The sequence below is a fragment of the Poromitra crassiceps genome (assembly GCF_964638095.1).
Source record: "Poromitra crassiceps genome assembly, chromosome: 10".
Classification (NCBI taxonomy): Eukaryota; Metazoa; Chordata; class Actinopteri; order Beryciformes; family Melamphaidae; genus Poromitra; species Poromitra crassiceps.
The window spans coordinates 9,823,818-9,842,969 of record NC_139631.1 but is presented as its reverse complement, the minus strand read 5'-3'; the positions used below and the strand labels follow the sequence as shown (position 1 = coordinate 9,842,969).

The 19,152-nt window shown below is 42.8% G+C and overlaps 1 protein-coding gene across 1 annotated transcript; it reads left to right on the top strand.

Moving 5' to 3' along the window:
* The first annotated feature begins 10,461 nt into the window (after positions 1-10,461).
* Positions 10,462-18,784, top strand: rfk (riboflavin kinase). The gene is made up of 4 exons (XM_083645133.1): positions 10,462-10,947; positions 12,834-12,985; positions 15,767-15,869; positions 16,148-18,784. Exons 1-4 carry the CDS (start codon positions 10,866-10,868, stop codon positions 16,318-16,320), a joined length of 510 nt encoding a protein of 169 aa, XP_083501259.1. The 5' UTR covers positions 10,462-10,865; the 3' UTR covers positions 16,321-18,784.
* The last annotated feature ends 368 nt before the right edge of the window (positions 18,785-19,152 follow it).

Sequence of the window (19,152 nt, the reverse complement as noted above, 5' to 3'; positions counted from 1 at the left end):
CCTCTATACTGGTGGAGAGGAGTGGAACAAGATCCCTAACGAAATTTAAAGCTGCAAATTCTCTAAATTGTTTTAAAAACCTGAAAGAGTTTTTGCTGAGTAAACTAGAGTAATGTGCAAGCCTTCCGTTGTAATGGGTTTTTGTTGATTATTCTATTTGGTTTATTTGATGTTATGTGTTACCGTATGTCCTGTTTTTATAAGACCAGGGACCATGTTGGAAATAAGTGTTCACACTTTTACATGTCTATCCCTTGGATTTTGTTATTCTATATCCATAAAATCAATCAATCAATCAATCAATCAATCAATCAATCAATCAATCAATCAATCAATCAATCAATCAATAAGATACTCTGGTACCATAGAGTCTATGGTACCAGAGTATAAGGATGCTCATAGCATAAGGCTGCTCATAGGTCTATGGCATAGACCTATGACCAAATTATGCTTGACCATGGTGTTTATTATGGCCAATCCGTCTAAAGCACAGAAGTTCAATAACACAACACTCAGGTTCAGATCAGGGAAGCCATCCCAATCACGCCCCTCCGAGTGCTGTGAGCATTCCAGTTTTTGTGTTTCGTGTCTCTGATGCCACAGGGCCAAAAGAAATGATACAATTTAGGTGAAAATTGTGGAAAATGTGTGTCATTGATGGTTTGAAGAGCTCAAGTCACCTCTATATTTGTCAGACAAATTCACAACTGGCCTTAAATGAAAGCTAAGAAGGTCCCCTTTAAAATAGGACCAAAGACAATAGTACAAAAGATTGAAAAATGTCCTGACCATTAGCCTAAACCAGGATATGCACCAGCGTCTAAAATGCAATTTACTTTAGGGGGGGTTAACTTCACGAGCTGGTAACTGTGCCACAGCTACCACTAAGGAATGGCTATCATATCAAAATATCATACAGACATGTGTAACGGTGTAAATAATAGTGCTAAGTAATGTTTATATTAATGTTTGAGTATGTTGTTAAATTCATGTTTAATTTGGGACAACCAGCCAGCAGGATCATTCTTTAATGAACAATGCACCACCTAGTGGATAGCCAAGGCTTTTGTTTCGCAATATACACCGGTGCATTGTGGTCAATCCCACAGAAAGACTACGTCAAGCTGCGGGTAAGTTGGTCTGCTCCTTGCTCCGTGTAAAAGCTCTCAAAACTATAATTTAAGTCATCACACAGTATGGAAAAGTCAACAGCATCACGTTGTGTCTTACTGTAACTCAGGTAGACCACACTTTGGTTAGCTGATCGTTCGCTAAAATGCATTACTGCTGATTGAAACGTGATGAAAACGCACGCATTGCAATGCACCTGCGGTGCGACTAGCTTGCTAATGTGGGGTTTTCTGTCTTTTGAACAAAGTTGGAGCAAGTGGCCGATCCTCTCGCAGTATAGTACTGACCTGCTGGTTGTGTGTGTCCCACTGTACAGGTATGTCAATAAGTATGTTAAATAGCATCACCACGTTGTTTTACTTCGCTACGTTAATAGCAGAAGCCATTCATTTTCGTTTGTGGAACGTGACTGCAGTTATTTTTGTGCACCGAAGGTGGCAGCATTGTACAATTTATTATAATTACTTGTAAAAAAAACGATGGGCATTTCAAGTATGGGGATGAGACTGCTGACTACTGTTGAAACTGCATTTCATTGTTTTGCTGTAACTGAAATGGCTATACAGTATGTGTGGAGTATTTACATTTTATTTAGCTATCAGATGTCGAATATTGGGCTATAAAATGTTACTGTAAATTGGTAGACAATATAATTTATTTTTGTTATGAGATTTATTTTGTTATTATTAGTAATTCACTATACGATCACAATGTTAAATGTTAAATCAGACAGAAAGACTACGTCAAGCTGCGGTTGGAGCAAGTGGCCGATCTTCTCGCAGTATACTGACCTGCTGGTTGTGTGTGTCCCACTGTACAGAGAGACAAATAAATACTGAATGCCCATCCATCTCGACTCCCGTGCCATAAATGGGACAGGACAGGACAGAAACAGAGTGGTCACACATGTATCTTATCAAAAGTCATAAGCAAGTTTTGTCACCTTCAGTGGTGCCGACAAGTGAAATTTTGATCTCTGGCCCATGGACTAAAGGGAAAATAAGAGGTAGTTTGGCAGTTGTGAACAATGCCAGCAATGTGGTTGCTGTGAAAAGATTAACAGCCGTTGTTAGGGTGCATTCAAAACGGGGCGGATACTGCTCGCTCTTGTTTTTGTTGGGAATGCTTGTGTGAGGCATGTTGGCACACTGATTTCAGGAAAATCATTTTCTCCTTCTTTTCTTCCTGAAATAGCTTTACATTCATTCTTTTCTGAATAAATATGATGTGGGCCTCTCTGCTGGACCAGACTCACATGCCACATACAGTCACAAAGGCAGATTACTATTATTACTGTTTTCTTTGAGTGACTAAGAATGTTTTTTGTGTTATTATTGTAAATAATGGAGTTTGTGCCTGTACACAAACACAGGCAGCACACCTTTCTATGAGACAACATGCCCCATGCCCTGACATGGAGTAAGTTGTCAAATGCTATTTCATCAGTAATCACTTTTTCTTACCAGTAAATTATTTATCATGTAAAAATGTTTTTTTTTAGAAGACCTTAATCTTAACTAGAAAATGATATATTGTATCTCAGTAGTAAGATGCTACTAAGAAATACACCAATGAGTAACAAGCGCAAACCTTTTAGACTGCAGTGCCCCCCCCCCCCCCCCCCCCCAAACACAACCCTAGCCACTAATCCTACCCACACCTCGAATCCTACCTCTCTACAACCTTCCTATCCCGAGCTATGGCCATTTTCCCACTAAACTCACTAAACCTCCATGAGTGACTGGGTGACTGGCTTACTGTCCTGACCTTTCCATCTCATGACCCTGCGCCGTGTTAAAAAGTGTGACAACATGCCCTGAGCTAATATGTTCTCTATCACTCAAGAAAGACATTGCTGTGTAGAGTACTTTTGTCTCAGAATTACGTTTCAGAGCAACTAAGGCAGGTTTCTGGCATAAAGCATCAGCCTACTTGAGAGCACACAGTACAAGTCAAGACCAAGTGAAAATATTTCAAAGTAACTATAGAGGTCAACATCAATGAACAAAAGCAAAATGATGTGAAAATAACCTTCTGCAATAGCAGAAAGAAGATAAATCATAATATCTGTCATTTTATATAATACCACGAAGTGTTTACCAATACCACTGTATAATACCACTGTAATAGATATTCTACACTGGCCTATTGGAAAAAAAAAATAGAAGAATGAATGCAGCCTACCTGTTACTTTACAGTTGACACATCTGGGCTCCTGGATCCAAGTCATTGTTTGGGGTTATGCTTACTGTTAAGCAACCAAGAGATGGTTTGCATTTTGTGTTTGCATTTTGTTCATGTCACCTCCCAACAAGCCACAGTCAGAGTGCAGAGTCAGAGGCGTGCCGATCAGGCGCCCTGCACAAAACTATAAATTCATGTTTTTCATGTAGGGCTGCCAACTCAATGATATTTGATATGATGCCCAGTGTTACTGCCACACAATGGCCCACAACATCAATCAGTCATTTCTCTCTCTCTCTCTCTCTCTCTCTCTTTCTCTCTCTCTCTCTCTTTCTCTCTCTCTCTCTCTCTCTTTCTCTCTCTCTCTCTCTCTCGCTCTTATGACATCACTGGTGTGTGTGTGTGTGTGTGTGTGTGTGATCAAAATAAAATGCAAAGACAGTGTTTCCTTCCCTGACTATTGGTGCTTTCACAAAATACATGTATCTACACAGTGAGATGTATGATATAATCATCAGTAAGATGGATGTAATGACTAGGTGGCTAAAGGCAAATAATAGAACAGTAGGCTGTAAGTTCAGAAAATGACATCACTTTACTGTAATGCAGCCTGCAAAACCAGGAAAAGACAACACTCCTAACTGACATCCTGGTGATAAGGAGCTACATTATGTCAGAGCCATGTGGTTATCTGAAATGACCAGGTTAGGTAATGATCCTTACTCCATGAAGTCAAGCAGTAGAAGTTAACTCATTGAATGCCATGGACGTCCTTCGACGTCCAATTAAATAGTGACGTAGAATGCCACGGACGTCCTTCGACGTCCAATGCGTTTTTTGACGGTGGGACGTCGATCAAAGCCTTCCGCAGCTCCTGTACAACTATAGTAGCTATTGGAGGTGTATAACCTATTTTACGGACTCATTAGGTGGCGACAGTGCTTGCTCGGTGCAGTCCAGATTAGAGACAGGTCCGAGAAACAGCCTAAAAGCCGTGGATCAAAGACAACCCGATGCATGCTCCCAGAGCCATTTGCTCTGTCGCGGGAGCTGACATTGGCTCCGAACAGGAGTCAATCCGCGCTCACAACTGAGCCCCTCTGTCCCTGTCTGTCTGTCTGTCTGTCTGTATAGTTTCTCCAACCGATTAGCAGCCAGGAAAGCAGCCCCTGACGCCAAACCATTCAGCAATCCGGGTTGGCTCTTCCCTGCTGTGGCGCTGAGAGCCGACAGCAACACACAAACGCAGCACTCCGAAAATATAATGGTTGCGTGAGGCTGTGTGCAGTGTGGGGAGGAGTTTACGGGGGGAGGGGGGGAGGGGGGTGGTGCACGCAGGGCATCACACAACAACTACGTCACTACATCAGAAAATATTATCTTCAGACTCAGTGAATGTGCTTGAAATGCTGCATTTCACAAAAGGCGGATTATCTCAGCTAATAATTTGAAAAGCCTGAAAACGCTGAAAACAACCTATCTTCTCCGGCTCATAACTAAAGAACGGAAAATGGTATCAATAAACTTTTTTTTGCTGATGATACAATAGAGCCAGCTCGTTCTTGTGCGTGTTCGGTGTTTACATAGTAATATCACACAATATTCTGTGGGCCTCGAGAAATCACTGAAAACGCTCTGAAAACTCTGGCACTGGGAGCATCCGTTCTCCAAAAGTGGCTGGCACTGAATGAGTTAAGTGACAATGTGCAAATACTGGTCCATTTTTCAGTTAACTAAATATGCAAGAGTAGTCATATGTCTATAACACAGGATGAAATACTTTGCTGGACAGCCCGCTTAAAAAAATTGGGGGCATAAATTATAAGGTCGCTCGCAGCTGCTCTGGGGGGGAGGGGGGGGGGGGCTACCAGTTTGCCCCAGTTCGCCCCCCCCCCCCCACTAGCTACCCTATATTTGTTCTACAATTCTCTATGTAGACTGTATCTGGCCCCTATAAAATAAAATAAATGTGTAAATGCTTTTTCAAGTCACAGATCACATCAATGAGAATTGAAAGCAACCTTTTTGCCGTTAAATGGGACGTTGATCAGATCTAGTCATCACGCGGGTCCTCTATTGAATCTATCCACGGATGGAAAATGAAAAGCTGTTGACGCTGAAATCAAAGTGCGTTTCATTTGGCAGACACAGACACATATGATATTGCCCAATCCAGCTCCACCACTGTTTTCACTTAGTGACCTGAAGGATGGGTTGGATTTCCCCCCCTCCATGTTTCAGACTCTCTGTCAACATGTTATTGAGTCACACGCACTACTAGTGAAATGAACATAATGAAACACCCATCCGTTCATTTGAGATCCTTCCAAGAAAACAATTCCCCCCGGCAGAAACACACAGAAACACGTTGGACTGAACTGGGGGGGGACAGCGAGGCCTGGAAAGCCCCCCTTCCCATAAATTATAAGGGAGGGAGGGCTGCGGCTCCCTCCAATTAGGGCACACATGGATGACATGACGACTATGACGTCAACCGCTCCATGTACTAGCAGATTGTTGGATAAGTTATTATTCAAATGTTTTTATTGGTTTTTCAAAGCACTCCGTTCTCCAAATTAACACAGACAGAACAGGACAAAACAAAAACAAACCCACAACAATACCAACACTACTCAATAATTCAAAACCAATACAATTAAATTACATTAAACCAGTCAGGACAAGAACACAAATACATACATACACAAGGTACAATTGACGAATAAACAAAACAAAACAAAATGTAGGATAGGAAGGGGGGGGGAGCAGCTACGCTTCTATAACCTGAGAGAACTTCGTCTCGAAGTAGGACAGAAACGGTTGCCAGATCTTACTGTACTTCTGGGTGGAGCCTCGGGCAGTGTGTTTAAGCTGTTCTAGTTTGAGATGGGACATTACACCTCTTGTACCCAGCGCTTGTGGGATGGTGCCCTAACCTTCTTCCAGCTGAAGAGTATTAGACGTCTAGCCAGTAATGTAGAGAATGCTATAGCTTCAGCTTGGTGAGTTGGAATTGATGTCTCCTGTGGGACTACACCAAACAGAGCGGTCAATGGATTGGGATCAATGACTCTGTCGCACATAAACGAAAATGTGTTAAATACACCTGTCCAGAGTGGAGTCAGTTTGGGGCACAGCCAGAACATGTGACTGAGGGTAGCTGGGTCTCGACTGCACCTAATACAGTTTGGGTCTAAACCAGGATATAATTTGGCCAGCTTGCTCGCCGATAAGTGAAGCCTATGTAGAACTTTAAACTGTGATTGTTGGATAAGTTAAATAGTAATCTGCAGTGGGCTAGAATGAAAGTGAAGCCAAGTAAGTCTGGGTATTTCAATCATTAAAGGGAGGGTAGTAGATAAGAAGTTTGTTATAAATGATGAGGTGGTGCCTACAGTGTTAGAGAAACCAGTCAAGAGTTTGGGAAGATGGTATGATGCAAGTATCAGTGATAAGGGACAGTTTGAGGAGGTGAGGCAAGAAATGATTCAAGGTATTTCAAGTATAGACAAGTCAGGGCTCCCAGGAAAGTTAAAGTTGTGGTGTTTGCAGTTTGGATTGTTGCCTCGGTTGATGTGGCCACTGACAGTGTATGAGGTTCCCCTTTCAAAGGTAGAAAAGCTAGAAAGGATGATTAACTCATTCATTAGAAAATGGCTCGGAGTCCCACGCTGCCTAAGCAGTGTAGCCTTATATGGGAAAGGCATATTGGAATTGCCATTATCTAGCCTGACAGAGGAGTTCAAGTGTGCTAAGGTTAGACTGGAAATGACTCTGACTCAGTCAAAGGATCCAGTGGTTAGGAGTGTAGCGCCCACAGTTAAAACAGGGAGGAAGTGGAACCCAAAGGAGGCAGTACAGCAAGCACAGTCAGCTCTTAGACACAGGGATATCATATCCCTGCTCCTTTTGGGGTTGGGAATGGTGTCCGTCAGGGAGGGCTTCTTTCTCCTGTGCTCTTTAATTTTTATATGAATGACCTTTCTGTGCAGCTCAGTAGCTGTAGAACTGGATGTGTGTTTGGTAACACTGTCATTAATCACTTTATGTATGCTGACGACCTGGCCATACTGTCGCCAAGCAGTGCGGGTTTCCAACAGCTGCTACATATTTGTTCTGACTATGGTGTACAGTTTGATGTAAAGTACAATGCTAAAAAGAGTGTCATTATGATCTTCAGGACAAGAGATGATAGGGACATCTCCTTCCCATCCTTTTATCTGTCAGGACATGTGCTGGATGTATGTAGCAGTACTAAATATCTGGGCCACATCATTAATGATCATATGAGTGATGACGATGACATGTATAGACAGCGACGCATGTTGTATGCACAAGCAAATATGCTGAGAAAGAAGTTTTATTTCTGCTCTGAAGAGATTAAGATAACCCTGTTCAAAGCCTATTGTACATCGCTTTATACTGCCCCCTTGTGGGTCAAGTTTAAGCAGGCTAGCATTCAGAAACTGCAGGTGGCCTACAATGACTGTATGAGAATACTGCTTGGGAGGCCAAGGTGTTGTAGTGCCAGTGAAATGTTTTGTGGTGTAGGGGTCAATACCTTTCATGCCCTACTGAGAAACCTGACCTATAAATTTATTTGTCGTCTGAATGTTTCTCAGAATATCATAATCTTGCTTCTGACTCAGCCCAGTCTTAGTGCAATTAAGTATCAGTCCAGCACTTGGGCTCATTGGTACAGGCTCTTATTGTAGTATTTTTTGATGTGCTGATGTTAATTGTGTAATTGTTTGATGTTGTGTTTCTGTTTTTTACTGTGTGTTTATATTGGACCTTGTGTCTGCTAATAAAGATTGATTGATTGATTGATTGATTGATTGATTGATTGATTGATAGGTCAGGTGCAGCATGGGCGTGGAGGCTTAGGGTTGTGCATAGGGAAACCTGTGTGGAACAAGGCATCAGCAATAGAAAAGAGGAAGATGGTAGTTGAAGAAGTACATAGGCAAGAGGAGGCAGTAAGATGTACTAAGGCAGTGTCGCAGGCAAAGCAAGGACAGTGGGTGAACTGGGAGAGTGTAGAGAAGAGAAAGTTGAAGTGGAGAGAGTTGTGGAGCATGGAGGCCAGCAGAATTAGATTTATTCTAGGGGCTACTTATGATGTGCTGCCATCTCCCCAGAACTTAAATCAGTGGTTGGGCGAGGATGGTGCCTGCCCGTTGTGTTCTAGTGTATGTACACTGAGGCATATACTGTCAGGGTGTAAGGTCAGTCTCTCCCAGGGGCGATACACCTGGCATCACAACCAGGTGTTGAAATGTTTGGCAGCTGCAGTTGAGGAAAAGCGGCTAGAAGTAAATTCTTTAGTTGCTAGCAAAGAGACTAGACAGATCAAATTTGTACGTGAGGGAGAAAAGATTAGACCAATTAAGGTCAGGCACAAGTTAGGGCAGCTAAGTGTAGGTGGAGCCTGGGAAATGAGGGTTGACTTGAATGAATAGCTAGTCATCCCAGCATATATAGTTAGCACCCGGCTACGTCCGGACTTGTTACTGTGGTCTGAGGTAGAGAAGAGAGTTTATTTTATCGAACTCACAGTCCCGTGGGATGATCGAGTTGAGGAGGCTTATGAGCGCAAGAAAGCTAGGTATGCTGAAATGGCAGCAGAGGCAGAGCAGCGAGGTTGGAGGGCTCGAGTGCGGCCTGTAGAGGTGGGCTGCCGTGGTTTTGTGGCAAAGTCCGTTATTGCCTTACTAACTGAGTTGGGCATTCGGGGACGGAGCCTGAAACTTGCGGTTAGCAACATGTCTCAGGCAGCAGAACGAGCAAGTGAATGGCTGTGGATAAGGAGGAAACATGCTAGCTGGGGAGCTCGCTAAGGTCAGATTGATTGTTTGTTGTTGGTCATGATTGACGGTCCGCATCAACAGGGCTGAATCATTGACAGTGGTGGTGTAGTCAGGAATGTCATACCGAACCGACCTGGATAGCTAGGCTTAGATAGTGAGGTAATATGCAGTTGTGCGGTGGTAGCATGGAGGGGGGTGTTTCCAGGAAGCTGGATTACACCGTTAAGCCTTCTTGAGGTGTCGTGGGCCTAACTTAACGAAACGTCGGTGAAGGAAGGTGCCCACTTGAAAACCCCAATGACGTGCTTCATACTGCTGTTGGCTAGGGTAGGTAACTGGTGATTTGTGTCTTGTTTATTAGTTTGTTAGCCTGTTAGCTTGTTTTATTCTGGATTGGGCTTCTAAATGTGTTTTTCCTCTGATTTTGGCACAAGGGATAGTAACATCTTGTCCTGTGTATTAATTAATAAGAGTGTACCTGCACTTCTCCAGCCACCACTACACTACTGCCTGATGCGCACCAAATTAGGGGTCCTTGATATGAAAAATGCTGAGATGTAGTGATGTAGAGTAGACATCACTCTCAAGGTTTATGAAAAAGGGATGATGGTAGGATAATATATTTTTTAAATGGAGCCATTGAAATGGAATTAAGGACAAACCTGGCTGTCAGGATGTATGTCACCTTATGGGAAGGCTTTGCCCATTTTCAACCCGCTTTATATCATTACAATGTCGGTAATGCAGATGGGCAGCCTTTACCTTCTCTTCATGTTTTCCTTCCATAAACATATAAATTAACTTCTTGTAAATTAATTAATAATAACAATTCATCAATTTGCTGGGGACATCCTACCCAAACCCCAGACACCCACCAACCCCCGCTCCGTGGAAACTGGGTCAAAAACACAACCTCCAACAGTTAAATCTAAAATGTGATTAAAACATGTCCTTTCAACACCCACACAGCAGTGGGACCTGTGCCACGCTGCATTGAGTCTCTGTGCCCGCCTCGGCCACGCAGTCATAACAGCCTGGACACACCACTGGCCTGAAACATGAAAACAGTCATTCTCATTTCATCCGGGCGATGGCAGCAATGCGCCAACACAGCGAATGTAAACACACACGCACGCACGCACGCACGCACGCACGCGCACACACACACACACACACACACACACACACACACGCACACGCACACGCACGCACACACACACACACACGCACACAACCTGGTCACGCGGTCCATGGCGTCATCAACCGACGCGTTGCCCCACTGCTTCTGCTTCTACATATCTACAGCACACATGTTATCATCTGCGTGCCAAGAACACTGCATTTCATCATACCGCGAGTGGACCTAAATGACAGCTGTAGGTTGTCAGCTTTTGTTTACTGTAACGTTACAACAGTTTCTCGGCAGAGACTTGGTGGGAAGCTAACATTTCCTGGGCCACAAACAGAAAACAGACAGCGTAGCTGAACTTTGGCCAATTCGCTACGGAATAAAGCTAAGCTAACTCAAGCTAGGTGGAGCTTAGCTAAACACAAGGGCGAGCTGTGGTCTCTGCACCGGTTAGATCTCTCTCTGTAGCTAGCTGACAGACAGACGGGTTAAGGATAGCGCTGGCAGGTTTAACGTTAACAGTCCGATCGGCGTTTCGTTCGAGGTTATTGTGGGGTGTGTTGATTAACGGTAAAGCTAACGTTAGAAACGTTAGTGATAAAGACGATATTATGAAGAGTCTTCCGTACTTCTGCCGAGGAGAGGTCATTCGAGGATTCGGGAGAGGAAGCAAAGAACTGGGAATTCCCACTGGTGAGTCTTTAATCACAATTTAGCGTTATTGGCTTTCATTAACCTAGATAGCAGCTAGATATCAGGTAATGTTATTGCGTTTTTAACCTTAACTAGCGATGACGTTGATGACATTTGCCATTACGTTAAGCTAGTAATGTTGATGATGTTGTTGTTGATGACGACCAGACAGACATGACCTGCTAGGTCCTGGCCGTAATGCTAGGTCATCACATCATTGACCTTGGTATGATGGGCACAGCTGTTAGTTTATCTGGGAGAAGTGACAATCGATTTGTGCCCCGGTACGGACGTGGCGTGATGTATTGATGACGTCACATTTCTAGAAGTCACTGTACTGCGTATGATACCCCCTGCTGTCATTAATGTCGACTGTTAGCTGCAGTATCGAGGGCGGTGACGTCAAATTAATCTCTCAGTCCCCACACAATAGTTTGTGGCTTTCCAAAGGGGGTATAGAATATTTGAATGCTGCTAAATCAGACTTTAGGAGTGATCTTGACATACTTCACTAACCACATGGTGGTCACAAGATGCAAAAATGTAAAGCTTACTTGTTCTAAATAATTGTCACAGTCGCATACATAGAGTCCATTTAATGTTACATTTCAGCCTTGGTTCTCTGTCAAAAACTTTGAACAGCCCATAATTTAAGACTGAGATAATGTATGTTTTGTTGTATAATAATGTAGGCTACTATAAATGTATATTGTCTGTAAATCATGGTGCTGCTCCTTCATGGAAATCCCTTATAAAGAAAACTTGCTTCATCCCAGGGAGGGGAAATAAAAAATACATTATTAAACAAATAATGTGATTTTTTTTACCTGTACATACAGTAGCATTTCACTTTCTTACCATGCATGACTCAGGGAAGTGAGGCCTTGAATTTTGTTTGGGAAAGTCGCTCCCACCATTTAAAAAACAGTGTTAAGGGTTGTCTGTGTAAGTTCATTTCAGACATCCAGGTGATAGAACGTTTTAAAAAGATTTTTTTTAAACACTGGACTAAAAAGGTAAAAACAAGATGTTTGTGGCCCTGAGACCAGGCCTGACAACGCCCACGAACCGGATACGCGCCCGCGACCCAACGATGACGTTGGTGTTTAGATCATTGGTTCTCTTTTTTTCCAAAATTGTTATTGGTTTTTAACAAACAGAAACTGTAGAAATACAATCAATTACATATACAATCAAAAACAAACAACAGATAGCAACAACAAAAAACATTCAGTAAGTGAAAAACCCACCCACCCTACCCCAGGACCAAAGGAAAAGTAAAAACATACAGTAACTATTTGTACATTGCACTCAGGTCGCAATCTCTTTAAGATCTTCCACTACTTGGGTCCAAAGCCTGAATGTCAGACATCTTGAGATAAGCTACATCTAGGAAAGTTAGCACCCACTGACGCAGAGTTAGTGTGTGTGGCGGTTTCCACCTGGAAGCCACCATCTTTTTGGCTGCTGTAAGAGCAGACAAAAAAACACGCTCTTGAGATTTCTGTAGTTTGAGTTGAGAAAGCTCATCTAAAATCAGAACTGCCGGAGCTATGGACACAGTAACATGTAACGAGGTGGAGAGCGTAGCAGCCACCAGTTCCCAGAACCGCACCACCCCCGGGCATTCCCAAATCATGTGGTTAAAAAGTACCAATCGCACCATCAGGACACGGTATAGAGATGAACACCGAAACTTGTTTCTATTGTACATTGTAGGGCAGCAGGTTCATTGTCCTTCGACACTGAATCCTATCAGTCCCACAGGTGCTGTTCTAGCTGACGTTGCACTCTTTCTTTCTTTCTTTCTTTCTTTCTTTCTTTCTTTCTTTCTTTCTTTCTTTCTTTCTTTCTTTCTTTCTTTCTTTCTTTCTCCCCATTTCCAGCCAACTTCCCAGACTCGGTGGTGGAACATCTTCCAGCAGATATGTGTACGGGGATCTACTATGGCTGGGCCTGCGTGGATAATGGGGACATCTACAAAATGGTGATGAGCATCGGCTGGAACCCTTACTACAAAAATACCAAGAAGTCCATGGTCAGTGTGAAAAAGTTTCATTGTAAATTAATCAAGGTCACAGTTTGGCTCATTTTTACTTTTTATGCCGCCAGGCCGGAGGCATTATGGTTTGGGGTTGTCCGTACGTACGTCCGATGTTCTGAGGAACGCCTTGATGGAATTTAATCAAATTTGCCTCAAACGTCGACTTGGACTCAAGGATGAACTGATTAGATTTTGGTGGTCAAAGTTCAAGGTCACTGTGACATCACGAATGCAATTTCCAACCTCGTTAATGCCATATTTCAGGAACGCCTCGACGGAATTTCTTCCAATTTGGCTCAAACGTCGACTTGGACTCAAGGATGAACTGATTCGATTTTGGTGGTCAAAGGTCAAGGTGACTGTGACCTCTTGAACATCATTTTCAAGCTCGTTAAGGTGATATCTCAGGAACGCCTTGACGGAATTTCTGCGAATTTGCCTCAAAGGTCCACTTGGACTCAAGGATGAACTGATTAGATTTTGGTGGTCAAAGTTCAAGGTCACTGTGACCTCACCTCGTTTCATGCTTGTTAACGCCATATCTCTGGAACACCTTGACGGAATTTCATAAAATTTGCCTCAAACATCAAAGTCTGGACAGACATGAATGTCGACTGCTCACTTGTTGGCGGAGACATATATCCGCGGTGCGGTCGTTCTAGTTTTGTACATGGAGGATGTCTTCAGGAAAATGAAACACGGTCACACAACAGTTTTTACAGGCAGGGAAAAACCCTAACATTTCCTCCAACTTAAATTTATATTCCATTGTCTTCTTTTCTGTGCTGCCAGTGCCACCACTTTGCCAAAGTTCAGATATAATGAAGGACTACTTCCGTTTACACAAACACTTCAGACACTAATGTTATTTCCTTGATCAGATTAAGATGCACAATTTCTGTATCCAATTATGGTGGCCATTTCGCTGCACCTATATAGTACCATAGTTATTCTATTACTATAGATGATTCACCGCAGGCTCCACCAATTCTAACAAATGGTAGCAGCAAGTCTCCTAAATGGTCACATGGTCACCTCTCCCCTGACGTGTTGTGAGAGGACTGTGCCTGGTGACGTGGGGCTATAGTGCTGACCTAGCAAGCTAACTTGAAATAGAGATGGTGAGTTTCCAAACTCCACACAAACCACACATATAAACACAAAGCTGCCCCTTGTTAGCTCAATACAGTTGAAACTAAGATATTCCATTAAAAAATATATGTTTCTAGCCACAGATTTAGAGAGCTGCAAACCCGAGGGTACCCTCGCGGGCCCCTCGGGCCTGCCAATACGGGCCAAGGCCGGGCTCGTTTTTTCTTTTTTTTTAATTAATAGGTCCGGGCCGGGCCGGGGTCGGGCCGTTTTTCAATAATTAAATAAAATAACGTTGTATTACTCGCTTGATTTTACACAGCAGAGCAGTCAGACAAAGAGGAGGAGCGCACACTGCACAGACACTCGCCCAGTCACAGCCACACACACACAGACACACACACCCTCACCGTGACGTTAGTCTGCCACTCCAGTCCACAATCCACCGTTCAGTCAGCATGCTGTCACTGTCAGCGTAAAAAACAACAACAAAACAAGCCGCGTGTAACCGTGTCCGTGTCGTGAGAGAGAGAAATAAGATCGATGGACGTAAAACAAAGTTTGCGAGGGGAGAGTTAAACAGTCCCCACTGCAGTAGGGAAAGCTCATTTCAACCTGTTCAAAACGAACCCATCTACCATACATTGTGAGGACACTAATGTGACGTTATTCAATGCAGCTATAAACGGTAAGTCTGCTGTTTTAATTTCGATATGCTTGAGTGACATAATGTTTCAGTTTGTGGGCATTGTTGCTGTTGGCAATTAAACGATCTAACGTGAGACAATATGTGTGGATTTTGATAGGCCACGGTAGCGTGTGTGAGAGGGGGAGAGAGAGACAGAGAGAAAGCTGCAGTGTTTGTCTTTAGGCAACACAGTCTAGCAACGTTTTGGACCAACGAGTTCAGCGGCGCGGCAGCATGCACAGAGAGGGAGAGAGAGATGTGTCGTCATATCGTGATATTGATGTCGGGCCTCGCAACGGGCTCGGGCCAATTAATTTCATGACTCATCCAGGCCGGGTCGGGCACGGGCCTGCATGTCACGGGCCGGGGAGGGCTCGGGCCGAGATTTCAGGCCGCGCAGCTCTCTACACAGATTTAGCTACTACATCAAGGAACTTCACATGTAGCTTTAGCTAATCGCTCCCTGCTAACATGAGTTCCTGTTGCCAAATCTCACGAGAGTGTGTTGCTGAGATAGAGACAGGTCTTGAACAAGTTTAATTTTCTCCTGATCTGTCTGTCTGAAAAATGCCATTTTTGTGTCAGAATATTCAGAAGATATGTACATGTATGTGGCTTCGTAGAATGGGCCGAATATTTACTTTAATGAATATGGGGGCGAAGGGATTTGTCATAATCTGAGATCACGTTGACTTTTCCCATTGACTCCAATAGACTCAGACCTGCTGAAAATATCTTAGTGGCCGTGTCCGTGGAAAGCCATGGGGCAAAACCCACGTGCCAAAATGACAGGAAATGAGTTGAAGTTGGTTCGTCTTGCTTGAAATCCCATCGTCTTTGAGAGTACCCCTCGTCATTTTATTTGATTAAAATGGGGATGCAAAATGGTGGAGCTGAACGCAACCCATTCTAACACCTTCTTGTTTAATAGCATTAAAGCACATAAATATAGAGAAAATACATTGGTAGATTAAAAAAATAAACTGTGATTGCAGGAGTCTCATGTGATCCACATGTTCAAAGAGGATTTTTACGGGCAGATTCTCAGCGTCGTTATGGTGGGCTACATCCGTCCAGAAAGAACCTATGACTCACTTGGTAAGACACACACACACACACACACACACACACACACACACACACACACACACACACACATACACACACACACACACACAAACCAAGGTTCCCATCTTTGTGTGAGTGGTCTGATAGCATTTCCCAGATACAAGTTTACCCATGCCTCCAGATTTAATCTTCCACTCTCCCTCCCTTGCTATCCTCCCTGCCTCCCTCTCCATCTTTCTGCATCCTTCCCTCCCTCTGTTCCCCTCCTCCTGATCCCTCTCTCCGTGTCTCCACCTCCGTCTCAACAGAAGCCCTAATTACAGCCATCAATGACGACATCGAGGAGGCCAAGGCGAAGCTGGAGCTCCCGGACCATCTCAAGCTGAGAGAGGACAACTTCTTCACCGCAGCGCCCAGCACGTCATCGACGGCCCCCGCCGCCACCACACCCACGTCACAGACAATCATGAATGGTCACTGACAGAGTACTGTGTATACACACTAACCACTATGCACACATAGACCCGCGCGCACACACGCATGAAAAAACAACACAGAAGATATAAGGGACATAGAGGTGCGTGCACACATACACACTAAAACGCAACCATCCATTTTTATTCTAGTTTTTATTTTTATTTTTATTTATTTTTTCCCTTTTCCCCTTTAACATTGTCTTGTGTCTCGTTAACTGATGCACTAGCGTAATTGTGTGTGTTGTGATGCTCTCGGGTCACACTATTCCAGTCTCCATATTTCCTGAAATTTCTGTTTCTGCAAATTCTCACTTTTAATTTACAAAATCATGTAGGCAGCGATTGGAGTATGAGTAGAATAGTGCTGGGCGATATGTTGATGTCATTGAACTGAATGGTAACGTTAGGTGCGATGTCAAACGGAACAGAAATATTCAAATACTATTCCTACCATACCTCATGTTAAGTCAAATGTCCTCACCAATTCAGACAGCAGAAATGTGTGCCGTATCATCACGATTATGATTCTACTGAAAGACGATAAATGATGATTATCGCCCAGCCCTAGAATGTACATATCCGTCATATGCCTTCAAGTCTACTGTGTTGAAATGTGTCTGTTGTGTGTGAAAGTGCCTGTGAGTTTCTGGAAGAAAGTGAAGAATGCAAACCTATGAGAAAGTCTGTTATTTATATTTTGTATTTCCAGTGGTCAATGGCAGGGACGGACCATAAACACTAAACTCTGCTGTATGCTGATGACCTCTGCTGCTGCTTTGCTCTTTCACTTCTTTGACTTTTTTTCTCTCAGTGAATGCTATCTAGCCAAGGTCAAATACGTTACTTATTCACTTTCTGTGGAGATTTGTTTTGGTGTTGGATGGACAGGAGAAAGGTTAAGTCTGGGCATTATAGTTTATACCATGCGCGTTTGCTGTCTTAATGCAACACTGTCTGTATGAAGAATGGGAGATATTGAATCATGAGCTGAAGGACACTGAGTAGGGGTTAGGGTTCATTCTGAGAAGTCCCCTTGTTTTCTCCTGTTTCCCTCTCAAGTGGATGAACATAACCAAGGAAACTAAATTGAAATATATCCATTCCCTTCCAGTAGGAAGGACCAGTCACACACCCTGGACACCCTTAAAAAATAATAAGCCCTTTATTATGGATCATAAATTAGGTTTGAGTGCATTATGTAAAACATGGTGCATGCGGTCCATCCATAGACCCAAATGACTTCATAACCAACGGGATTGTTATTTAATTTATGAAATGCAGACTAATAGCAGAAATAGTGAAACTATACTGTTCTATTACATCATGAGATTTGAAACGTCTACATTTGTCTTGCTCCCTGCCAGATTAGATGTTAGATGGGGAATTGTGGTTGAAATATTGATGCACTGAAGAAGACCAGTACTGGGGGGGTGGGTGGATTCTTGCCTGATCTTCAGACCTGCACTCGTCTGTTTGTTACAGATACTGCAGGAATCACTGATAGGAGTGTTGAGGTGAAGCCCTTTTACCTGCTTAGTGGCTTATCTTGCGGGCAGCACTGAAATGGTTAGTTGATTACTCAACAGAAAATGAATAATTTTGATAATCTCAATTAAGAAAGGGAAAAAAAATCACACCCAGGTGTTGAAATAAGTGGTGCAGGTTTAGGAGCAGTCATCTGAGAAAATGTAATGGAAGCTTTGAGGAAAGGATATATTATTTCTGATATGTTGTTTACCTGTATGAAAGCGGTGACCTCTACGACTTTCCTATCTCTAGCTATCTATGTTCCCTTTTCCCTAGGCCCGCCCCCCTTCAATGCCCTTCATTAAGTCATTTTTCATTTCATGAGTCTTTAAAAGCTTTTAACTCTGAGTTTGTTTCACCTGATGTGGTCATAACTGGAGAAGCAACTAGTGCTCAAGTTTCTGTTCTTTTCTGTACATCTTGTTATTAGGTCTGTGTGTGTGTGTGTGTTCCATTTTTACGAAAAGACAAACTGTTTAGAAGAGAGTATACATAATTCTTTGAGCGCATGTAAATAATTATTTGGGTCAAGCTATGTAATTTAGGATTTCACAGGCTATATTGTATTTTAGTTTATAATGTATTGAAGAGCGTTATTTTGTTTAGGTGGGGCAAAACAAATATGACTATGTTTTATGGATGTTGACAGTTATTTTTTAACAGATTCTAGCTACATTACCCACCCCTTCCCATGAATAGAATAGCTCTTTTTTTATTTATAGGTTTTGAGATGGCGCCTTTCCTTTTCAATCTGGTATTTATCAAGGCTACACAAGTTCCCTATATTCGCTTTCAAAGCAGTTTAGTTCATTTACTGACTTTATTATTATCCCTAACAGGGAAATCAATTTACAATATTGAAAGTGTGTAAAGAAATCTCAAAATTGTGTGTATCACATACATGACAATCAGCTCAACCAAAATACAAAACAACCAATACATGAAAGCTGTACTTATGATTCATTGTGTTGACTGAAAATAAATAAAATAAAATAATCATAATGTGTTGAATACTATGTGATACATGATGCTTATCCTCTAAAAACAATCTAGTGGCACTTTAGGAAAGGGACGTTAAAGGGGAAGTCTTCATTAAAGAAGCATTTCAACATGACAGAAACAGAGTCACATGTATCTTCTGGTTTTGTGTGTGGTTATGTTCTGGTTACAATGGGTTAGCAGCTCATTGTGGCAGTAGCCAAGGCTAAATAGGCCATTGGTTACACCCTACCTAGCTACGCCACTGTCACACTGAATACTGTAAAAACACCTCTCTGCGAGAGAGCGGGCCGGGGCGGAAGATGACTCAC

What these genes read in the sequence shown, in the direction of transcription:
- rfk (XM_083645133.1), top strand. Translation starts at nt 10,866, where the DNA reads ATGAAGAGTCTTCCGTACTTCTGCCGAGGAGAGGTCATTCGAGGATTC. An exon ending in AGAACTGGGAATTCCCACTG is followed by an intron (nt 10,948 to 12,833) that starts GTGAGTCTTTAA and finishes CCCCATTTCCAG; the next exon opens with CCAACTTCCCAGACTCGGTG. An exon ending in AAAATACCAAGAAGTCCATG is followed by an intron (nt 12,986 to 15,766) that starts GTCAGTGTGAAA and finishes CTGTGATTGCAG; the next exon opens with GAGTCTCATGTGATCCACAT.